The sequence below is a fragment of the Eubalaena glacialis genome, chromosome 8, assembly GCF_028564815.1.
Source record: "Eubalaena glacialis isolate mEubGla1 chromosome 8, mEubGla1.1.hap2.+ XY, whole genome shotgun sequence".
Classification (NCBI taxonomy): Eukaryota; Metazoa; Chordata; class Mammalia; order Artiodactyla; family Balaenidae; genus Eubalaena; species Eubalaena glacialis.
The window spans coordinates 121,896,763-121,922,040 of NC_083723.1; the positions used below are offsets into that span (position 1 = coordinate 121,896,763).

The 25,278-nt window shown below is 42.7% G+C and overlaps 1 protein-coding gene across 1 annotated transcript in view; it reads left to right on the forward strand.

The window, feature by feature from the left end:
- The window catches only part of CUL1 (cullin 1), a 108,832-nt gene that overhangs the window by 23,576 nt on the left and 59,978 nt on the right, over positions 1-25,278 (forward strand). Inside the window, exon 2 of the mRNA XM_061198860.1 lies at positions 16,496-16,797. Within this exon, the coding sequence (XP_061054843.1) occupies positions 16,658-16,797 (140 nt within the window). The 5' untranslated portion in view covers positions 16,496-16,657. The remainder of the gene's footprint in view (positions 1-16,495; positions 16,798-25,278) is intronic.

Here is a 25,278-nt window from a genome sequence, read left to right on the forward strand (position 1 = left end):
AGGCCTCTTGCTCTTTGTTCTGTTTGTACTTCATATGTTGTGTAGGTTTGCAGAGCTTTTAATTATGGAAAATAGAAACTACAGTGTAACTATCACTCAACTTTTTTTTTTTTAATTTATTTATTTATTCATTTATTTAATTTTTGGCTGCACTGGGTCTTTGCTGCTGCACGTGGGCCTCCTCTAGTTGCTGAGAGCAGGGACCACTCCTTGTTGCGGTCCACGGGCCTCTCATTGGGGTGGCTTCTCCCGCTGCAGAGCATGGGCTCCAGGCGCACAGGCTCAGTAGTTGTGGCGCACGGGCTTAGTTGCTCCGCCACATGTGGGATCTTCCCGGACCAGGGCTCGAACACGTGTCCCCTGCATTGGCAGGCGGATTCTTAACCACTGCGCCACCAGGGAAGCCCTCAACTTTTTTTTTTCTGCAATATTTTAAAGTATATATCCAGCCATTGTATCATTTCACCCACAAGAGTATCTATCTGACGAGGATGGTGGGGGGTTTTGTTTGTTTGGTTTTAAACATGAGCCAGTAAACCCGGGTGCCAGTGCCTCACCCAGCCGTGAGCCGAACCTTCCAGGCAGTCCTCCCATTCTGTCAGGGGAGTGCGAGCCGTCTCTCCTGTGTTGTTTTTTTTTTCTGTTTGTTTGTTTTTTGGGTATGATTTTTTTTATTCAAACAGAAAGTCACAGAAATTATAATCATCCTCATCAGTTCACTCAGTCCCATGTAATTAATTTTTTTTCCATCTTGATCTTTTGTTAGCATTTTTATGAATTCATCAGTTTTCCATTAGAGTTCTGAAAATGCTTATTCATTCAGTTCAGCAGTATAGTCAGTTACCAGAAACCTGTACTTGTCAGTCTTTTCCATGAATTCCTTGAAGATGAAACCCTTTTATAGGAACATTTTTGCGAAAGCATCAGAGTACACCCAGAACTGTCTGTAAATGACAAAAGGTTAAAGATTTGATGAAAGTTCATAATAATGCAATTGACAAGGAAATTTAGTTATTTCTGGGATATACATTTTAAAGTAATAACTAGAATTATGACTTACAACATTATACCAGAACATAAGATATTTAGAAATTTCATGTAATGTCTGAAACATTTATATTAACATATTTCCATACAAATAACCCAAAGAAAGTTCAGTATTAGTTGCTTTTTTTGTTTGTTTGTTTTTTTATACTGCAGGTTCTTATTAGTCATCAATTTTATACACATCAGTGTATACATGTCAATCCCAATCGCCCAATTCAGCACACCACCATCCCCACCCCACCGCGGTTTTCCCCCCTTGGTGTCCATACGTTTGTTCTCTACATCTGTGTCTCAACTTCTGCCCTGCAAACCGGTTTGTCTGTACCATTTTTCTAGGTTCCACATACATGCGTTAATATACGATACTTGTTTTTCTCTTTCTGACTTACTTCACTCTGTATGACAGTCTCTAGATCCATCCACGTCTCAACAAATGACTCAATTTCGTTCCTTTCTATGGCTGAGTAATATTCCATTGTATATATGTACCACAACTTCTTTATCCATTCGTCCGTCGATGGGCATTTAGGTTGCTTCTATGACCTGGCTATTGTAAATAGTGTTGCAATGAACATTGGGATGCATGTGTCTTTTTGAATTATTGTTTTCTCTGGGTATATGCCCAGTAGTGGGATTGCTGGATCATATGGTAATTCTATTTTTAGTTTTTTAAGGAACCTCCATACTGTTCTCCATAGTGGCTGTATCAATTTACATTCCCACCAACAGTGCAAGAGGGTTCCCTTTTCTCCACACCCTCTCCAGCATTTGTTGTTTGTAGATTTTCTGATGATGCCCATTCTAACTGGTGTGAGGTGATACCTCATTGTAGTTTTGATTTGCATTTCTCTAATAATTAGTGATGTTGAGCAGCTTTTCATGTGCTTCTTGGCCATCTGTATGTCTTCTTTGGAGAAATGTCTATTTAGGTTTTCTGCCCATTTTTGGATTTGGTTGTTTGTTTCTTTAATATTGAGCTGTATGAGTTGTTTATACATTTTGGAGATTAATAATCCTTTGTCCGTTGATTCATTTGAGAGTATTTTCTCCCATTCTGAGGGTTGTCTTTTCGTCTTGTTTATGGTTTCCTTTGCTGTGCAAAAACTTTTAAGTTTCATTAGGTCCCATTTATTTATTTTTGTTTTTATTTCCATTACACTAGGAGGTGGATCAAAAACGATCTTGCTGTGATTTATGTCAAAGAGTGTTCTTCCTATGTTTTCCTCTAAGAGTTTTATAGTGTCCGGTCTTACATTTAGGTCTCGAATCCATTGTGAGTTTATTTTTGTGTATGGTGTTAGGGAGTGTTCTAATTTCATTCTTTTACATGTAGCTGTCCAGTTTTCCCAGCACCACTTATTGAAGAGACTGTCTTTTCTCCATTGTATATCCTTGCCTCCTTTGTCATAGATTAGTTGACCATAGGTGCGTGGGTTTATCTCTGGGCTTTTTATCTTATTCCAATTATCTGTATTTCTGTTTTTGTGCCAGTACCATATTGTCTTGATTACTGTAGCTTTGTAGTATAGTCTGAAGTCAGGGAGTCTGATTCCTCCAGCTCCTCCAGACTGCTTTGGCTACTCAGGGTCTTTTGTGTCCCCATACAAATTTTAAGATTTTTTGTTCTAGTTCTGTAAAAAATGCCATTGGTAATTTGATAGGGATTGCATTGAATCTGTAGATTGCTTTGGGTAGTATAGTCATTTTCACAATATTGATTCTTCCAATCCAAGAACATGGTATATCTCTCCATCTGTTGATATCATCTTTAATTTGTTTCTTCAGTGTCTTATAGTTTTCTGCATACAGGTCTTTTGTCTCCCTAGGTAGGTTTATTCCTAGGTATTTTATTCTTTTTGTTGCAGTGGTAAATGGGAGGGTTTCCATAATTTCTCTTTCAGATTTTTCATCATTAGTGTATAAGAATGCAAGAGATTTCTGTGCATTAATTTTGTATCCTGCAACTTTACCAAATTCATTGATTCGCTCTAGTAGTTTTCTGGTGGCGTTTTTAGGATTCTCTATGTATAGTATCATGTCATCTGCAAACAGTGACAGTTTTATTTCTTCTTTTCCAGTTTGTATTCCTTTTATTTCTTTGTCTTCTGATTGCCGTGGCTAGGACTTCCAAAACTATGTTGAATAATAGTGGTGAGAGTGGACATCCTTGTCTCGTTCCTGATCTTAGAGGAAGTGCTTTCAGTTTTTCGCCATTGAGAATGATGTTTGCTGTGGGTTTGTCATATATGGCCTTTATTATGTTGAGGTAGGTTCCCTCTATGCCCACTTTCTGGAGAGTTTTTATCATAAATGGGTGTTGAATTTTGTCAAAAGCTTTTTCTGCATCTTTTGAGATGATCATATGGTTTTTATTCTTCAGTTTGTTAATATGGTGTATCACATTGATTGATTTGCGTATATTGAAGAATCCTTGCATCCCTGGGATAAATCCCACTTGATCGTGGTGTATGATCCTTTTAATGTGTTGTTGGATTCTGTTTGCTAGTATTTTGTTGAGGATTTTTGCACCTATAGTCATCAGTGATACGGGTCTGTAATTTTCTTTTTTTGTAGTATCTTTGTCCGGTTTTGATATCAGGGTGATGGTGGCCTCATAGAATGAGTTGGGGAGTGTTTCTTCCTCTGCCGTTTTTTGGAAGACTTTGAGAAGGGTGGGTGTTAGCTCTTCTCTAAATGTTTGATAGAATTCACCTGTGAAGCCATCTGGTCCTGCACTTTTGTTTGTTGAAAGATTTTTAATCACAGTTTCAATTTCATTACTTGTGATTGGTCTGTTCATATTTTCTATTCTTTCCTTGTTCAGTCTTGGAAGCTTATACCTTTCTAAGAATTTGTCCATTTCTTCCAGGTTGTCCATTTTATTGGCATAGAGTTGCTTGTAGTAGTCTCTTAGGATGCTTTGTATTTCTGTGGTGTCTGTTGTAACTTCTCCTTTTTCATTTCTAATTTTATTGATTTGAGTCCTCTCCCTCTTTTTCTTGATGAGTCTGGCTAATGGTTTATCAATTTTGCTTATCTTCTCAAGGAACCAGCATTTAGTTTTATTGATCTTTGCTATTGTTTTCTTTGTTTCTATTTCATTTATTTCTGCTCTGATCTTTATGATTTCTTTCCTTCTGCTGACTTTGGGTTTTGTTTGTTCTTCTTTCTCTAGTTCCTTTAGGTGTAAGGTTAGATTGTTTACTTGAGATTTTTCTTGTTTCTTTCGGTAGGCTTGTATAGCTATAAACTTCCCTCTTAGAACTGCTTTTGCTGCATCCCATAGGTTTTGGATCATCGTGTTTTCGTTGTCATTTGTCTCTAGGTATTCTTTGATTTCCTCTTTGATTTCTTCAGTGATCTGTTGGTTATTTAGTAACATATTGTTTAGCCTCCATGTGTTTGTGTTTTTTACGTTTTTTTCCCTGTAATTCATTTCTAATCTCATAGCGTTGTGGTCAGAAAAGATACTTGATATGATTTCAATTTTCTTAAATTTATTGAGGCTTGATTTGTGACCCAAGATGTGATCTATCCTGGAGAATGTTGCGTGCGCACTTGAGAAGAAAGTGTAATCTGCTGTTTTTGGATGGAATGTCCTATAAATATCAATTAAATCTATCTGGTCTATTGTGTCATTTAAAGCTTCTGTTTCCTTATTTATTTTCATTTTGGATGATCTGTCCATTGGTGTAAGTGAGGTGTTAAAGTCCCCCACTATTATTGTGTTACTGTTGATTTCCCCTTTTATGGCTGTTAGCATTTGCCTTATGTATTGAGGTGCTCCTATGTTGGGTGCATATGTATTTATAATTGTTATAACTTCTTGGATTGATCCCTTGATCATTATGTAGTGTCCTTCCTTGCCTCTTGTAGCATTCTTTATTTTAAAGTCTATCTTATCTCATATGAGTATAGCTACTCCAGCTTTCTTTTGATTTTCATTTGCATGGAATATCTTTTTCCATCCCCTCACTTTCAGTCTGTATGTGTCCCTAGGTCTGAAGTGGGTCTCTTGTAGACAGCATATATATGGGTCTTGTTTTTGTATCCATTCAGCAAGCCTGTGTCTTTTGGTTGGAGCATTTAATCCATTCACGTTTGAGGTAATTATCGATATGTATGTTCCTATGACCATTTTCTTAATTGTTTTGGGTTTGTTTTTGTAGGTCCTTTTCTTCTCTTGTGTTTCCCACTTAGAGAAGTTCCTTTAGCATTTGTTGTAGAGCTGGTTTGGTGGTGCTGAATTCTCTTAGCCTTTGCTTGTCTGTAAAGCTTTTGATTTCTCCATCGAATCTGAATGAGATCCTTGCCGGGTAGAGTAATCTTGGTTGTAGGTTCTTCCCTTTCATCACTTTAAGTATATCATGCCACTCCCTTCTGGCTTTTAGAGTTTCTGCTGAGAAATCAGCTGTTAACCTTATAGGAGTTCCCTTGTATGTTATTTGTCGTTTTTCCCTTGCTGCTTTCAATAATTTTTCTTTGTCTTTAATTTTTGTCAATTTAATTACTATGTGTCTCGGCATGTTTCTCCTTGGGTTTATCCTGTATGGGACTCTCTGCGCTTCCTGGACTTGGGTGGCTGTTTCCTTTCCCATGTTAGGGAAGTTTTTGACTATAATCTCTTCAAATATTTTCTCTGGTCCTTTCTCTCTCTTTTCTCCTTTTGGGACCCCTATAATGTGAATATTGTTGCGTTTAATGTTGTCCCAGAGGTCTCTTAGGCTGTCTTCATTTCTTTTCATTCTTTTTTCTTCATTCTGTTCCGCAGCAGTGAATTCCACCATTCTGTCTTCCAGGTCACTTATCCGTTCTTCTGCTTCAGTTATTCTGCTATTGATTCCTTCTAGTGTATTTTTCATTTCAGTTATTATATTGTTCATCTCTGTTTGTTTGTTCTTTAATTCTTCTAGGTCTTTGTTAAACATTTCTTGCATCTTCTCGATCTTTGCCTCCATTGTTTTTCTGAGGTCCTGGATCACCTTCACTATCATTATTCTGAATTCTTTTTCTGGAAGGTTGCCTATCTCCACTTCATTTAGTTGTTTTTCTGGGGTTTTATCTTGTTCCTTCATGTGGTACATAGCCCTCTGCCTTTTCATGTTGTCTATCTTTCTGTGAATGTGGTTTTTGTTCCACAGGCTGCAGGATTGTAGTTCTTCTTGCTTCTGCTGTCTGCCCTCTGGTGGATGAGGCTATCTAAGAGGCTTGTGTAAGTTTCCTGATGGGAGGGACTGGTGGTGGGTAGAGCTGACTGTTGCTCTGGTGGGAAGAGCTCAGTAAAACTTTAATCCACTTGACTGTTGATGGGTGGGGCTGGGTTCCCTCCCTGTTGGTTGTTTGGCCTGAGGCAACCCAACCCTGGAGCCTACCTGGGCTCTTTGGTGGGGCTAATGGCAGACTCTGGGAGGGCTTACGCCAAGGAGTACTTCTCAGAACTTTTTCTGCCAGTGTCCTTGTCCCCACGGTGAGCCACAGCCCCCCCCACCCCCCACCCCCCCGCTTCTGCAGGAGACCCTCCAACACTAGCAGGTAGGTCTGGTTCAGTCTCCCCTGGGGTCACTGCTCCTTCCCCTGGTTCCCGATGCGCACACTACTTTGTGTGTGCCCTCCAAGAGTGGAGTCTCTGTTTCCCCCAGTCCTGTCAAAGTCCTGCAATCAATTCCCACTAGGCTTCAAAGTCTGATTCTCTAGGAATTCCTCCTCCCGTTGCCAGACTCCCAGGTTGGGAAGCCTGACGTGGGGCTCAGAACCTTCACTCCAGTGGGTGGACTTCTGTGGTATAAGTGTTCTCTGGTCTGTGAGTCACCCACCCAGCAGTTATGGGATTTAATGTTACTGTGATTGCACCCCTCCTACCGTCTCATTGTGGCTTCTCCTTTGTCTTTGGATGTGGGGTGTCTTTTTTGGTGAGTTCCAGTGTCCTCCTGTCGATGATTGTCCAGCAGCTAGTTGTGATTCTGCTGTTCTCGCAAGAGGGAGTGAGAGCACGTCCTTCTACTCCGCCATCTTGGTTCCTCCCACTAATATGGTTTTAAGACCATGCATTCATGACCTGAATAGTTCTGGAAACTATAGTCCAAAGTCAGGGTTTCGGCAGGGCCATGCTCCCTCCAAGCCATCAGGGGAGGATCCTTCCTTGCCTTCTAGCTTCTGGCAGCCCCAGGAGTTCCTTGGCTTTTCTCGCCTGTGTTTTTTGTTGGGCTTTTTTTTAACTCTCATATTTAAAAATGGTATCATACAATATGAATTTCTCTGTCACTTTTTTAGCTTTAGACACTTTCTAAAATTTATCTGTGTTGAAGTAGCCAAAGTTGATTTGTGTGTGGTCTATTGTGTGACTGTCGTACAGTTTATTTGTGAATTCTCCTGTTGGTGAACTTGTGGGTTGTTTCTAGGTTTGCGTTTTTGTTCTCGTTCTTATAAGCATATGGCAAATGCATGTTTGCATATTTCTTGGTGTGCATAGGCAAACGTTCCTCTAGGTCTAAATCACTGTTTTGTCATACATTTCATGTCTTACGTGCCACACTGCAGGTGAAAGCCGGGGGTTCTGCATACTTTTAACCAAGTGTTAGAAAATAAGTAATTACTGAGTAATACCCAGGATCATTCACATTTTAATCAGATTTAAAATGTTACTAAACTAGAAACGCTACATTTTGCCTTGTTTTATTTTTTAACAGTGAACTTTAACTGTATTTTCATTTAGTCTAATGCTTTATTTTTAGAAGATACTGTAACAGTTTTAAGTCCATGCTTTGTTTTTATCTTTTTACATTTTTTCAAGAGCAGTCACCTAAGTGAAGCAGCTGTGGTCTTTTTGAAGAACCCTGTTTCATGTATTCCTGTTACAACTCTGATTTGAGTGATTTTGCTTTGTTTATTTAACACTATTCAACATTGGCTTATGCAAAAGCATCTGCTAAGTGTGTTTGGTCTTAATTTATAGGAACAGAGGAAATTATCAGGACTGCATTAATAGACAAAGGTGGTATCTGGGTTTTTTTGAGTATTGGAGGTGAAATTGAGCAGGGGACACAATTCTTTTATTATTTTAAAATTTGCGGGCTCCTCCCCTAGAGTAGAAATGTAGTTACGTTCATTAAAGTCTTAACTTATATTCCTGTCTGTTCTGTATTTAGGACTTGTTGGGGGAATAATCTAACACATTAGGAGCGTGCATGGAGCTTAGCTGGTGAGACGTGGTCCAGTCCGAGGGCCATGCCCCGTCCCATAAATTGGAAGCCACCCTCTGGTGAAACCAGAGGCCTAAGTCCCCTTGTGTCTCCCCAGGGTCTCGGCCATCTGTGAACTAACCCCCGTAGCTGCATTGTCTGTCCCCAACGACCCAGATTCCTACCCCGGTCCTCCCCGCCCTCCCTTCTTTCCCCACCTGGTTCTTCATGGAACCTTCTGGAGCCCAATTCTGGGAATGGGAAACTCCTCGGAAGCCCCTCTCCACACGCCTTCGGCCTCCTTGCTCTTCCTCAGAGACTAAGGCCCCTGAAGCCGAGGTGTGGCCGTCGCTCTTCCCCCATGTCCCATGGGCTCCCGTCGAAGGCGGTCTGGGGGCTCCGCTTGTCCCCCCGGTGCTGCCCGACTGCTCAGCCCGCCTGCAGTGGCCAGTGTGCCCTGTCACCCTGTCGCAGGCGACGTGGCCTTCGGTGCCTCCACCTCACTCACGTCAGCCCCTCTCGGGCCTGGCCACCCCGCTGCGCCCCTCCCAGCCACAGCCCCCTGCCCTCTCATCCCTCGCTCTTTCTCTGGAGAGAGGATGAGGACACGCGGGCCTTTCCCGGCTGTCGCATCCCCTTCCAGCCTCTTCACGCCTTCATGGCCAGAATTCCTAAAGATAGTCTGCATTTCTGTCCCTCCCAGCCCACTCCAGTTGGATTCCTCCTCTTAAAACCAGTGAAACCTGCCTTGCTGAGGTCCCCAGTGACTTACATAGAACTAAAGTCAGAAGCTACATTTCGTATACTGTCACGATGATGAAAATAACAGCTAGCATTTATCAAACACTACGTTGCCACATTCAACCCTGACTCTCATAGATATTAAGTGATTTACCCAAGATCATACAGGAAGTAAATGGCAGCGACCTCCTTATGCCCAGCCAGCCATGGCCTTCTCTGGCCTCCAGGATAGGTCTCGTTGCTTTTGGCTGTAACTTTGCAGGTACAAACTCTGTGGGTTCCCCAGCATCTAGTCAGTTTCTAAATGTTCCTCAGGATTCAGTTTGGACGCATCTTTTTCTGTAATTTCTCTGATTAACTCTGGTTCCCAGACTCAAGTAGTGCCCATCAGAGATGAGCTCTCAAGCACCTCAGATTCACCGGGTCCAAAAGTAAACTATCTCCCGCCGTCTTCCCTCTGATGTGTTCTGTCTTGGTAAATGGTTCCATGGTCCATTTATCCTGTAGGTACTCGTGGGTGTTTATCATATATGCTCGAAGTCAACAGAAGAGAAATCCATAGGAGGCTGCCTGTTGCAGTATTACTGACAACTGTTAAAAAGTCAACACCTAGAAGCTCTCTAGCAGGGCGCTAGTGTGATGAACAGTAGAATATTATATGCTCACAAAACCAGTGAGGCGTATTTCATTAAGTGAAGTGAGGTTTATCTCATTGTTAAATGGAAAAGTTGCAGAACAATGTGTGGTTGATCCCAAGAGAGTTCGGACCCTGTAGGGATCAGCACAGATTTACCTCCCCCCCCCCCTTTTTTTAAGTTATGTTGTTCCTTGAAACATTAGTGTTTTCTTGAAAATCCAGTCGTGAGATATGTTCAGGAAAAAATACGCTCTGGCCAAGTCAGTTTGAGTAGGAGATGCTTTATACTGTTTTTCTGATGGAAATTCATAAGACACATTCACTTATCAAGGCCTCTGAAGTCTTAAAGCAAACAAAATATTTAGCTTCAGTAAAGCTAGCATTTCCCCAGATTCCCTCAGTGATCTGTTCAGTTGACGTTCCCATCAGTGTCTGTAGATGGCTGCTATAAGTGCTCTTTTAAGAAAGCCCTTTCCTTACTAACAAAACTGAATTACTAATATCAAAGGGGATGTATTTTGCAGGATTCTTGGAGGTCATTTGGTTAGTTCACACTTGTACTCAACGAAGGAATCTTATGCACCATTAATCTTGAGAAACAGGCTGATTCGTTCACAATTTGAATTGTTAGAAAACTTGTTTAATATTGGTTCTGTTGGCTTTCATATCCCTTTGGAACAGCAGTCTCTTCCATGAGGCAAAGCCTTAAATAGACAACCTCCCTTCTGTTAGATGCCTTTGTTTATTTTGGCTCCTGGGTTCCGCTCCGTTATCTTACCTTCTGGGAGAGAGGAAGGTGAAGGGAGGGCGGGTGGGTGAGCAGTGCTGGTACTCATGCAGGCTTCTGAGCCAGGCTCTGGGGTGGGACGCTACAGCCGGCTCTGCCATCGGTTCCTGCCCTTGGTTGGCTGCATTTTGTGCCTTGGTTTCCTGTGCTTGGGCCTGTGCTTCCAAATGGTGAAGTGGCAAATCTGCAGATTCTACCTCCGAAAACTTGAGTGTTCCTCCTGGATATTCATCACCGCAATTGGTAAACCCTGTGATGCCAGGGACCTACTGTAACAGAGTACTTTTGAAAACCACCCGATTTCCTAAGTGTATATTTCGTTTCGTTTTGTTTTTAATATCTCTCGGCTTCTTGGACATCCTAAATTTTTTGGCTCTGTGATGTGAATTATTGGGAAAATATTTTTAGCCCTTACCCCAAAGCCATTTATGCCTCTGACTTTTCATGAGGTCGGATTAAGATTATTGATAGTTTTTGATGGCCTGGTTATGAGATGGAGGGTATATGGTTTGTAAAGTGGTTTATTCCTGAAAATTCAACATTGACAGTTAAGCCAGTCTTTTTTTTTTTTGGTGGGGGGGCTGCGTTGGGTCTTAGTTGCTGCGTGCGTGGGCTTTCTCTAGTTGTGGCGAGCGGGGGCTACTCTTCGTTGTGGTGCGCGGGCTTCTCACTGCGGTGGCTTCTCTTGTTGCGGAGCACGGGCTCTAGGTGCGCGGGCTTCAGCAGTTGTGGCACGCGGGCTCAGTAGTTGTGGCTCGTGGGCTCTAGAGCGCAGGCTCAGTAGTTGTCGTGCACGGGCTTAGTTGCTCCGCGGCACGTGGGATCTTCCCAGACCAGGGCTCGAACCCGTGTCCCCTGCATTGGCAGGAGGATTCTTCACCACTGCGCCACCAGGGAAGCCCCTAAGCCAGTCTTTTATGGGCACCTCTATTATTGTACTTTATTACTCCAAACAGTTTTATAGTCAGACACTGAGTGCTGCATGAACAGGTGAAATCCAGACACACAAACCCACACACACCCCAAGGTGGAAACCTCCGTGAGCAAAGCATCTTGTGTCCATTTGGGCCCCACCCAGGTGCCCCATCAGGGAAAGACTTGACTCCTGCGCATGGTCAGCAGGTGGTCTCCAGTTAGAGCCGCCCTGCCCGGCCCACTGCAGGGACTGAGCCGGCAGGAGCAGAAAGGCTGCCTCTGCAGCCCTGTGTGCCATGTTCAGGCAGTGCTGGACACCCAGCTGCCTGCCAGGTGGGGACCACCTCACAGTTCCCTTCCTTCTCTGCCCGGTCCTGCTTCCTCCCCTGCCCCTCAGAGGTGTCATCCCTAAGAAGCATCTTCCACCCAAACTCTGTCCCAGCATCTGCTCCAGGGAGTCCAGCCTGAGACCAGCAGGTCAGCTGCTATCAGCATGTGACCTGATTTTTAGGACCTTTTTCTGATGTACTTACTTTTAACATTTCCCTTTAGATTTAGTTTGTTGTAGTATAAATGATAAATGTTAAATATATAAATGTGAGGCTCACTGGGGGATATTAAAAATATAAGATAAGATTATCCTCTTCAAACTTCTCAAGTAAGTCAATAAGGACATGGGAATTTTTGTGAATCTTGGATCAACTCTATATGAATTTTGGAATCTCAGTGGGGACAACTAGAAAAAGGGAATGAGTAGTTTAAAAGGGAAAACAATAAAGCACCTAAAAGCAGGAGTAGAATACTTTGCTGATTTTTCGGCCTAGTCTTCACATAAGCTGAGATTTGCTGTGGCACCAGATTTCCACGTGTAGACCTAGACACAAAACGTGCGTAATAAAGTAGACTTGACATTTTAACATGAAAAGGTTGTTTTTGATCTTAGAATACCAGTGACTCTTGACAGAGTAAGCTTGTAACTGGAATCAGATGTACAGTACGAGGAAGAAAGAACACATTTGGGGGCTGGTGTTGAGTGAGGACAATGAGGTATTGTGGGGAAAAAACTGACCGTTTTATTTGGTGTATCTTAACCTTGGCCCTGGGGCAGGGTTTGGGGTGAGGTTGGTATGACAAGTGCTACCCTGACTTTATACTGCTCTGATATTTGCAGTGTTCTTAGTTTAAAAAGTCAGGCTTTTTTTTTTTTTTTTCCAACCCAGCTTTCTTAAATTTCAAAATATTTAAATAGATTTAATATTGATATGATTAGGACTGGTTTGTTCTTTCAGACTATCAACTCTTTTCATTGGAGCTGTTTGGGTTTGTAAGATTAATAGATAACTGGTGAATCTGTTTGTTTGTGTTTTTTTCTTATGGCTCTGTTAGTGGTTTCCCTGTTTATTGACACCTTAAAAATCAAAGAATCTGAAGTTCAGACTAGAGTGTTGGGGAGTGCTGGCTTGAGAATCCAGAGCTCTGGCCTGGGGTCCTGCCACCTCCTAGCATTGTGACCTTGATCAGCTCTGATTGCTTCTTTGAGTCCATTTCTTCATCTGTAAAAGGAAGGGCCAGAACCATCTTTTAAGGTTAACCTCTAATCGTCTGTGACTGTAATTGGCTCTTACGAGCAAACACTTTTGGCACAAATGCCTGGTACGTAAAGTTTCCAGTTTACAAGTGGGTTATATACTGAAGATGTGTATGCTAACCTCTTAGATGTTTTATTCCATGGCAGTGGTGTTATGGAAGTGGACCACGTCTGCTTTGATTTACTATTAACAGTACCTAACCAGGGCAGAGGATAGTGCCTGGCACGGGGTCGCTTCCTACTAAATAGTTGTTAGATAAATATTAATGGTCACTAAATTTCTATAACTCTCATAAGTCTGTTTAAAAACTGTGTTAAAATATGTATACGTTTGCAGCGACCAGGATAATGTAAAACATGACTAAATGAAACAGCAAGAAATAAATTTTAGCCTAAAATCTAGTGTTTGAAGGAAAAAGTTGAAAGGGAACAAGATAGAATTTGTGGAGATACTACAGGGGGATTTGGGGCAAGTTTAGATGCTCGATGATGCTGGTATTTCCTTACTTCTAAATCCTTTCAAAACATGTAACTCATCAATTCCTTAATTTACTCTCTCGTTTATTCATGCAAGACACTGATGGAGCTCTGCGCCTGCTCTGAAGCGGGCTCAGAGACACTGTGGTGAGTGAAAGAGACGGCCTCTGTGCCTGGGGATCCTTCTCACCGGTACAGGGAGAGAGTCCCAGAAAAGACACAGCTGTGGAGCGTCGCCTCTGAGTGAGAGTTAAGACGGGAAAGGCCTGGAAATGGGCGAACCTGAACCTCGCCGGGGAGTTCCCTAGTGTGTCTTCTGTGGCTGGAAAAGAACTTGACGAAGAGGAGCTTTCCGGGAAGAAGCAGCAGCAAGTGCACAGATGTTCAGGAGTGGAAAGGGGGCTGGCACGTCCAAGAAAGGAGGACGGGGTCTGTGTGGCTGTCCCCAAGGGGGTGAAGGGGGAGTTGTGTAAGAGGCGAACGAGCAGAGAGATGTGATTCTGCCATAGTAAGGATTTCTCCGCTTCAGGCTGCCTTTGCTCTCAGGATGACAGCCTAGTCAGAGTGACAGTTTTAGACTCAACTGCTATGTGAAGAATAGATGGGGAGTGACATAAATATTGGGAGGTATGGGAGTCCAGTTTAGACTATGAAAATAGTGGTCCGGGTAAGAGAGGATGGTGATGATTATTGGAAGAGGAAATAGAGATGAGTGAGTGGATTTGAAATGACCTTGAGAGTTAAAATCTATAGCAACTGAATGTGAAAGATGAGGGATAAGGCATTAGAATTATTCCCAGGTTTCTGGTGCGTGGGTACGTGGAGTTGCCACTTACTAAGGTGGGCAGCGCTGGTGGAGAATGGAGGTTGGAGGAAGATCCTGAGTCCAGTTGTGGATCTGCTGGGTTTGAGACATAGGAGAAGATGTGAACTGGATACAGAGATAGGCCTGGAGTTCAGAGAAGAAGTCTGGGCTGGAGATGAATGTTGTGAGTGACTGGCCTATGGAGGTTTGAAGAAAGAAGGGTTGATACATCCCCATCCTATGCTTATGTGTCATAATTGAATTTACTTTTTTAAGGTACCCAGTTGAAATGATAAGGTGAGGTAAAGATAAAAATGGGGAAAGTCGAGGGACTTCCCTGGTGGGGCAGTGGTTAAAGCTCTGCGCTCCCAATGCAGGGGGCCCGGGTTCCATCCCTGGGGAAGTAGATCCCACGTATATGCCACAGCTAGGGAGCCCGCGTGCCGCAACTAAGACCCAGCACAACCAAATAAATAAATAAATAATTTTTTAAAAAATGAGTTTTAAGAAATGGGGAAAGTTGAACATTTTTTTCAGTTGCTGGTAGAAATTAGAAGAGAAGAAAAGGAAGTAAATAGAGCATCTAGATGGGTCTGAGAAAGCTTACGATCTAAGATAGAACTGACTGAATTGTGAGTCTGGGAAATTAAAGTGATAATGTCCCTTTAGGGAAAGACTAAGTGAGTGACAGGGAATGGAGTGTAGGTTTAAATAGGGGTGCCGTCGGGTGGCACTGCCAGTCCGCAGTGCCCGGATTCCTGTCACGTGGGGCGATAGTACGTACTATCCAAGGCAGAGGAAAGGCAGATTGAAATTATATTAGGAAACATTTGCCAAGCGGTTGCTGAGTCGTTAGTTTCTTAAAACTTGGGGATTCGTTCTTGTTAGACATCGTTATATTTCACATTTGGACATACCTATTTGAATGTATGACATAAAATATTTTCAGGATCAGGAATGGTGTCATGGTTTCATAAAATATTAAGTCCCATAGCTTAGGTTATAAATATTAGAGATGATTTATGCTTCCGAAGTTCAGACTTAATCCATATGCGTGACCTACATTGTCCTTAAATGTGCCTTAGCCTACGGAGAGCTCTCTAATGCCGTTGAAGATGCAGGATGCACTGAATCCCTTGCAGACTTTGACAACCCATTCTTCCTGTTCCAGATACCATTTACCTCCCAACAACATTTATTTTTTGGAGCCATTAAAATAATTCAGTGTTTCCTAGTTTTGCACCAGAAATACTTGTTTAAAAGCCTCCACGTTTTGATGTGATGTATGTAGACAATCCTTAAAGTATGTCTGTAATGTTTTGTATTGGGAAGTACTGACTTAACACAATATTGGATAGCTGAAGTTCTTTATCTGTGGATCCATAATCCTGAGGCATTATAAATTGTATTTTGCAGTAGCTTCATTCACTTAGAAATAATAGCCATTACCACTTGTCACGTGTTTACTATGTGTTAAATAGATTTGCCCCCATTTTGCAGGCTGGGAAATTGAGGCTTAGAGCAGTGAGAAGTTAAGTAACTTGCCCAAGACCACATATTTGTAGGTATGGAGCTGAGCTTCAAACCCGGGTCTCCCTAAATTCAGGGAACATTTTAAATTTTGGTAATTCTTGCCCAATTCCCTTCTGAAAAGGGAGTGACCAGGCATTCACTGGCGGTCCAGTGGTTAGGACTCGGCACTTTCACTGCCGGGGCCCTGGTTCAATCCCTGATTGCGGGGAACTAAGATCCCACGAGCCGCCAGGCGCGGCACCAAAAAGGTGGCGGGGGAGTGGGGCGGAGTGACCATTTCCCTCACCTTCAGCCTCAACAACATCTGCATTTCGCCAGATGCTAAGTGAAAAGTGTTTTAAATTCACAGGTAACTAGTGAGATTGAATGTTTGGCTTTTTGTACTAGCTATTTTTGTTTCTCTTTCTGGAAATTTCCTTTGCCTTTTTTCCTTTGAGTTTGTCTTTCTAACTGTTACGTAGGTCAAGTAATATAGTTTAAGTTTTGATACCTTTAGAAGGCCTGCAAAGTAACATGTTGGTTGTGCTGTGTCCGTTTTACCCAGCTTTTCTTGTGAGCACTAATAGTCATAATGATTTTGAACTAAGCATCTCCGTAAACACACACAGACCATGTAATATGAGTGTGTTTCCACACAGAAAGAGAAACCCTCTCTGGATTAGAGTGGTACCTCCTGAGGCCTGCAGACTATTTCTGTCATGTGGCAGGCATCCTATCCCACCCCCGCTCCCACCCCAACGCAGGATGTTGAAAAAGGATTAATTAGTTCCCTTTATTTCTTCTTCAGGTTTGCCTGCAATGAGATTTCATTCTCTGCCTTTAAAGGACGTCCTTTCTGAACTGCTGTGAATAAATTTGGAATGATACTGTATATTTTCATCTAATGGAGAAGTAGCTGTACCTTGAATAAGGATTGCTGCACTGGACGACTTCAGAATATTACTCAACAATGTCATCCAACAGGAGTCAGAATCCTCATGGACTGAAGCAGATTGGCCTTGACCAGATCTGGGACGACCTCAGAGCTGGAATCCAGCAAGTGTATACCAGACAAAGTATGGCGAAATCCAGATACATGGAACTCTACACGTATCCTCCTGCTTGAGCTGTGATTGATTTGCTTAGGATTTTGATTATTTACTGGTCTGATCTGTGAGTTGTTAGAAATTTTACGTCACGTTTTCTCTTCCAGTTCATCCTGTAATATAAGACTCGTTTTTTTTGCTTTAAAAGTTAACTCATTTACTCTTCTTTGTTTTGAGCAGAGATGAAATTGGCTACTTGGTAGTCTAAAGCAGTGCTGTTCAGGACAGCAGCCTGTAGCGGCACGTGGCTGTTTACATTTGAAATCATTAGTCGTGGTAGCCGTGTTTTCAAGTGCTCAGTAGGTAATAGACTACTTTTATCATTGCAGGAAGTTCTGCTGGACAACGCTGGTTAAAGCCGGGGAGCATTGGTTTCTATATTGTGCGGGGCTGCCTTCATGCTATGGGGGCAGAGTGGAATAGCTTGCATCAGAAACGGTCTGATCCACAAAGCTGTGTATTTACTGTCTGGTCCTTTATGGGACAGGTTTGCTGACTCCCGTCTAAAGGGTCACCACATAGAGCAAAAGTTGTACTGTTATGGCCTTGTTTTACAAATAATGTGTTCAAGTGTTTCACTCACTGTTAGGTGGTCCACGATGGGTGCAGGGGACCGCTGTGTGCTACGAAGGATATGTTGTCTTTTGTATACAGTCGGCCCTCCTGATCCGCAGATGCGGAACTCCAACTGTGCGAGCCACTTTACGTATGGAACTTGAGCATCCACGGGGTTTGGTATTGTTGGCGGGGAGGGTTCCTGGAAGCTGTCCCCCACAGGTATCGAGGGACGCCTGTACTCCAAGACATACTATTTAACTTGTAGAGTTTCTTGATTCCGTTCAAATACAAGAAGTTGCAATTTAAGCTAACTCACCAAGAGCAGGTTGCTGGTTCTAGGAGTTTAAAGTTGCCAGTTCAGTGGAGATTTAAGTAAATCTTTAATATGTATCAGTGATTGTCAAACTTGGTTATGCGATATTCCAGTATGCCCTCGACTATGCTAATGTTTTATAATCTGAAAAAATTAACATTAATTTAAATAGATATGAAACTATATGTCTATCTCTAAATTTAAACCTTACTGTAGGTATGTACAGATATTCATAAATGTGTATATACTTACACTGTAGAATACTTCTAAAAAAACAGCTTTAGTGAAATATAATTCACATACCCAAAAACTCACCCCTTTTAAAGTATACAATGCAGCAGTTTTTAGTATAGTCCCATGTTGTGCAAGCATAACCGCTGTCTAAATTTAGAGTATTTTCATCACCGTCCTGTCCCCCCCCAAAGAAACTCTGTACCCATATTAGCAGTCGCTTCCCATTCTGTCCTCCCCCAGGTCCTGGCAACTGCTAACCTACTTTCTGTCTCTGTGAATTTGCCTGTTCTGGACATTTCACATAAATGGAATCACACAGTGTCTGGCCTTTGTGATTGGCTTCTTTCGCTTAGCATAATGTCTTCAGGCTTCATCCTTGTAGCACGTGTCAGCACATCATTCCTTTTTACGTCTGAGTTGAATGCATATTCCATATTTCGTTTATCCATCAGTAATGGATATCTGGGTTGTTTCTACTTTTTGGCTATTATGAATATTGTATATGAGTTTCTGTGTGGACATGTGTTTTTAATGCTCTTAGATATATATGCAGGAGTGGAACTGCTGGGTCGTGATGTGTAGAACACTTTTAAGGCCAGTAGAATCTTTGCAAGTGAGAGGATGTTGACCCACCCAAGAGGGTTGTGGCTTGCTAGGTATGATGGGTTGTTGTTGTAGTTGTTTTTTAAATTCTTCTAAGTAATAGATATAAAGATGTTGATTCCAGTTGTGAGACGATAAGGCACTTAGTTGGATTCCTGGTGTGCAGACAACAGGGGAGCACTAGTGTAGACATCATGGAAATTTAGCTGCTGGTTTGTCTCTGGGGAATTTAGTAGTTGTAATTTTTGACCAACTCACATTGGTCCTTAGCCCAATCAAATGTTTTGCTCTTAGAACTCTGAGAAAGTAGAGACTTGTCTGCTTGCTGAAATTACTAAATTCTTTTATTCTACGAATAATTATAATTTGTAGTTCTGATACCTTCAATTTTAATTTTTTTTAGGAATACTACTCTTAAATTGAGTATTATCCTTCCAGTTTTTTCTGAGAAAATAATAACTGCATATATTTAATAAGAGTGGAGAATCTGAACTGAGTCTAAAGCATCTGACTTTAATTCTTTAGATATTATGAAATAATATCTATGAAGTCATAGCTACCATTTGAGTCCTGTGTGTCAGACATTGTGCTAAGAACCGTCTACATGTTATTTAAGGCTTATATTACCCACGGGGGTTGGTGGTAGTAGCCCTCCTCTAGTGCTGTCAGAAACCTGATCTTCAAAACGCAAGTAACTTGCCTAGTTGTTATAGCAACCATTGGGCAGTGATGATGCCTGTCTAAAATTCTTAGTAGCCTGAATCTAGAAACTGCCTTTATCCACTCACTATGGCCTTCAGATTTTGTATGTGAATGAATCACTGTTCCCAAAGCATTTTCTATATTTTTCTTATGAAGCTCCAAAGAAGAGGGTTTGATCAACTCTTAATTATTAACTTTTAGGATACAGATGAAACAGAATGTCTATTTGTATTTATTAATTTAATTACTGAAAATCATAAAATTTTATTCCCCCCCTTTACCTGCATTTTTAACGTCAGTGTTATTTTCCTAAGTAGAAGACGTTGAGTCATCTGACACAGTTTTCTAGAACACATCTACACTTCCATTTCAGTTATTTAACATACAGTGTTTTTGGAAACTGTGTGTCGCCATACCGCAGTTTTATCCCAGCCTCAGTTTACATAACACTATTTTTAAAAGTTTCCTCTTTCGGGTGTATGTTCAGCCTCCCATGTAACCGCTTAACTGCATCGCCCTTTAAAATAATCTCCCTGCCCCAGGCTGGTCTCCAGTGACAGATGATTTAACACTTTGGATCGTGAGGTTGTGTTTCAGGCTGGGAGGTACTTTCGGTCCCAGGAAGAAGCAGCAGACTGTGCATCTCCCTGCTGTAGCGTCACCACCCTTCAAAGTCCTGGCCTTAGCAGGAGCTGGTGAGGGAGAGTGGGTCAGAACCGGAGGAGAGGGAAACTGCCTGAGAGAAAAATGAGGGATCCTTTCCCCATAACTGTAGCCAGTAGCTAAATAGCTAGATTTTTAACCCTTCGTTCATCCTGGAGAACCACGTGACATGTTTTCTAGAGAAAAGTAACCTACTTCTGGAAGTGAAACAGATATTCTTCGAGCTTTTAGGAACCTCTGGCATTTATTGGTGCTGTAACAAGAAGGTGGGTTATTACACAGCATAAACATTTTTCTTGATTTTTCAACTCAGAATGGCAAAGGAAAGAGAAGGGAACTTGGGGGAAGAAAAAAAAAAAAAAGTCCCAGAGCATCTACAGTCAGAAAGATCTAGTTCAATTAACTTTGTTTCCGGCCATTTCACAAACATTTCCATTTTCTTCTAAAGTTTAGCCTGAAGCTCTTGCTCCCTGCTGTATGTCTGTGCAGCACTCGTATTCAGTTCTGATTTTCTATGACGCCTTAGGTATGTAGAGTTACAATGCAGCAACTTCTTTTTCTTTTCTTTTTTTTTTGCAGTAAAATATAGGAGTACATTCTCTGCCGGTGGGTAAGTAATAGTAGGTTTCCTTTCTCTTGAACTTGAAATAGGTAATGAAGTTTCCTATTCAGTTTCTTGACACCGGTATGTTCCCGGTGCCGTGCCCAGCTCAGAGAGCAGGCCTGGGTCCTGACTCGCAGGCAGATGTTGGTGAAGGGAGTGCAGCGTGACGAGGGGACCCCTGTGGCATAACCGAGAGCAGCCGGTCTGGTCTAGTCTAGTCTAGGCATCAGGCCATCTGGTTAAGTTTGTTGGTTTTGCTAGGCCCCAGGTCTACCTGCTTCTCACTTCCAGGTCAAAATTCTTTTGTTCTGAAGTCATTATTCACCTCAGATCATAATTTTAGCTTCCCTTGGAGTCAGTTTAAACTTCCATGTTGATGTCTTTCACTTGTTTTCTCTCTGCCTGCGTTAGCTCTCAGAAACTTAAACGTGGCTGTTTTTCTCCCTGTAGAGCTGTGAGCTGAATTAGTCTATTCTGTTTTCTTAGCCAAGTTCTTTTTCCCGGACCAGTACACTAAGGATCACATTCCTGTTTCCTAGCCTTGACTGCACCTCTCAGTAAGTTGTAACGCAAGTCCATTCAGAATTCAGTTAATCTCTGTCCCGATACTCTGTGACAAAGTCCACCATCACCGGGTCTGGGGCACTTTTTCACCCAGGCGAGTCTGCTGGGCCCCTGGCAGCCTGCAGCGTAGGCCTTGCAGGGTTGACACGCCAGGATGTGCCGGGCCTGCTGCAGCTCATCCCCTGCCAGCTGGGCCGTCGTGTCACTGCCGCCGTCACTGTGCTCAGGTCGCCGGCTCCCCTGCAGGAGCTGTGGATGCAGGGCCACTATTCCAGGTGGCGGCCTTTCTTCTTGGCCTGCCTGCTCCAGAGTTCTCTTTCCTTTATAGAAACTCAGTCTTGTAGAAAAGCGAATCAAACAGAAAGAGTCACAAATAGTTTTCACAGTAGATGAATGATGGTCCGTGTCCATGCAGTGAAGGTATTTGGACATTTTTCATCTTGTATACTTTTTATTCAGGAGTCTTACATTCATCTGATTTTGCTCACCTAATGAGCATGGCTTACAGCAAATAAACCTAAATGTACAGAAGTATTTTTTCCAAATGTATGCCACTGTTCATACATATATATATATATGTCCGTACTTTTAGAGTATGGTTCTGAAGGATGTAACTGGTTCACAGAAAGAAGGAATGCAAATGGTCAGTAAGCATATAGGAAAATTTTCAACCTCTTAATTATTAAAGAAATGAAGAATTAAAAAAATTTTAAACTTATCATGTTGAAAACATTTTTAAAGAAATGGTCGTAGCCAGTGTTGGCCAGAGTGAAGGGAACTGGAGCCCCTGCAGTCAGGTGGGAGTGTTAGTTTGCTATGATCTTTCTGGAGAAATTTAGAAATACAAAGACATAAAAATGTGCTTTGGTCCGGTGATTTTTTAACTTTTAACTCTGTCCTAAGGAAATAGTTGTGTCCAAATTGTATGTGCAAGGCTGTTCGGAATACTTTAATAATAGGAAGCAACAGAAAACAACCTCAACCTTCAGCATTAAGGACTTGGTACAAAATAGCCATAAACAGCCATTAAAAATTCATTGAAGACTATTCATTGACATGTAATAATGTTCGTAATAACGGGGAAAGCAGGGTAGGAAGCGGTCTGTGTGCTATGAACCCTCATGGCATCCTCTCTGCTTTTGAAAAGCTTTCCGTAGTATTGAAAGCGGCTATCCGTATGTATTGGGCTTATAGATGATTTAAAACAAAAAAACTGATCTGTGCTTTCTAGATTTTCAGTATAGAACATGCATTTTAAAATACAGTTATTTAGTTTTTGCTGGTTTTCCTTATGCAAATATAGGTCCTAGTTATTATACTTACTTGCAAAATTCTACCTTTCATTACTGACATCGTACTATTAAAATAGTTTATGGGATTGAGAAATTGTATCTATCTTTGAGAGAGAACCCACAGAAATGATAATTATATTGCATAGTTGTCTCTAGAAGCAACTTTTTTGGTTTGTTAGTATAAATATGGTATGTTCAGCTTTTTTCTTCTAAATCTGATTCATAGTGTATATACTTAGAGCACGTTGAGCATTGTTAAAACAAATTTTTTTTTTATAACTATATTTTTCTTCCCTCTCTTTGTTTGCCAAGTGCTATTTAAATTTATGTATTTTTTTATTTATGGCTGTGTTGGGTCTTCGTTTCCGTGCGAGGGCTTTCTCTAGTTGCGGCGAGCGGGGGCCACTCCTCATCGCGGTGCGCGGGCCTCTCACTATCGCGGCCTCCCCTGTTGCGGAGCACAGGCTCCAGACGCGCAGGCTCAGTAATTGTGGCTCACGGGCCCAGTCGCTCCGCGGCATGCGTGATCCTCCCAGATCAGGGCTCGAACCCGTGTCCCGTGCGTCGGCAGGCAGATTCTCAACCACTGCGCCACCAGGGAAAACCCCTAAAACAAATTTTATAGTTAATCATAGTCCATTGCATGGAGTCTCTGCCTTGGAAATAAATGTGAACGTATTTTCTTCGTCTGGGATTTTCCTTTTCAAAGCTGTACCTACCACAGCCTAGAGAGAACTTGATCCTTTTATAACTTCGCAGACGACAGTGCAGGATGGCGGGCAGGCCTGCCGCTCCTGCCAGTGGGTACAGGCGGAACGTTTGCTGACACGAAGATAGGAAGTATTTTCAACACAACTTTTAGTGCAGAGCCTTTCCACATGATTTTAATACAAGCAGTTGCTTAAATTTCCACTGAGTTCAGTTGGATAAGAAGTGGTAGTAGAAAGTGGTTCTGTTCTGTTTAGTTTTGCTTCTTTAATTGACTTCTCTTTTAGAAAATGAAAATGGCTTGAGTTTGGTAGTAACTAAAAGTCACAAATTGATTCCCCAGATGTGTTGACTTTGTGTAGACGGCCTGGTGCTGTGTGGTAACAGACAGTGGGGGCATCTGCCTTATCCTAAAGCATTTACAGGCTCCCTTGGCCACACAGCTGGGACAGTGTGTCATCACACGCAGCACCTGGGATGACAGCGGCGGGGCGGGCACCCAGGAGATGGCTGCATGTCACCCGACCCTTTTCGTGGTGACTTGTCCCAACCAATCATGCAAAAAGTGTGTTTTGGCAAATGATGGAGCAGTTCTAGGATACGGAGGAGTCGTAGGCCCGTTTCGGAGGCAGAACCAGGCTCGGCTCTCGAACGCCAAGTGCCGCTAGGCCACCGTGCCATCCTGGCCGCCTGCAGACAGAGACCCCAGGTGTCTGCCTAGGGTCCCACTTACTGCCCGCCTCTGCCCGTGTTGCCAAAGGAACTCTTCCAGGGAACCTTTTGAAAACAAGCTCAAAGTTTTAAAAGTCAGATAACGTGGGTTTGTCAGGCTCTCGCTGACCTAGTGTAAAACAACCAACCCACTGACTACTGAAGGAAACTTCTATGTAATTGCCTGTTAGGTTTTTAGTTTACTTTTACCTCTTGAGGGTTTTTTTCCCTTATTTCCTCTTAATTCCCATATTTAACTTTTCTTCGTATTCTGTTTTGTTTTTGCTTTAAAAATCATTTTAGACCTGACCATTTTACTTTTAAATCTGAGTCATATTTACTGAGTTTTTACAGTCATCACTTAGAGTCAATGACTTGCTGACACGCAGCTGCCCATGTTGGAAGGGCGGGTGGTACAGGTGGGCTTGGAGGGTGGCGGGGGGCTGCAGGAGGAGCCCCCGCTTCAGCCAGAAGCCTGAGGTCAGTGGTTTCCCGCAGTGGAATGAACCACCCCCAGCAATTGCGGGCCACGCCCCTTCCAGAGTCCCCTCAGGCCTGGTTGGTCCTCCCCGTCCAGGTGACACGCGGGACGTACCAGTGATGTGTGTGGAGGGCCGGTCCCCTGCACAGACGACTTCTCCCTGCAGCTTCTTTTTTTTTTTTAATTAAAAAAAGTTTTTTTGATTTATTTTTTTTTTGGTTGCGTTGGGTCTTCGTTGCTGCACGCGGGCTTTCTCTAGTTGCGGTGAGCGGGGGCTACTCTTCATTGCGGTGCGCGGGCTTCTCATCACGGTGGCTTCTCTTGTTGCGGAGCACGGGCTCTCGGTGCCTGGGCTCAGTAGTTGTGGCACGCAGGCTCAGTAGTTGTGGCTCGCGGGCTCTAGAGCACAGGCTCAGTAGTTGTGGCTCACAGGCTCTAGAGCACAGGCTCAGTAGTTGTGGCGCACGGGCTTCGTTGCTCTGCGGCATGTGGGATCTTCCCGGACCAGGGCCCGAACCCGTGTCCCCTGCATTGGCAGGCGGATTCTTAACCACTGCGCCACCAGGGAAGCCCCCTCCCTGCAGCTTCTGATGCACATTAGGAGTCTGCTTTCTCCTTTTCTGATAACATTTCCCCACACAGTTGATTTAAAGCCAAGAAAAAACACTACAAAGTGAAGATGGCACGTCATTAAAGCTCCGTGGGTCTGTCTGGGTGGGAGGCCGTGGGTCTCGCCTTTCTGCTGACGCAGCCTGGGCTCAGAGCGCAGCTGGTGCCGTTCTTTTGTGAAAGGCGTTCACGACTCCCTCAGAAGCATCCACCGGTTGGTATCTTCCCGATAAACTTTGTGTCTGTTTCCTCTTCAGGAAAACAGCCAGCATGGGCCCCCAGGCCAGCATCTTCTATGAGGACTAGCCGGGCTTCGGGCTGAAGTCTTCCACAGTCAGACACAGCTACCCATTTGGGGGCTTTTTAATAATTTTTGTTTTTTAGACAAATAATCCTGTGGTAAAATCTAGAAGTTTAAAAGGACACACAGTGAAAAGTACGAG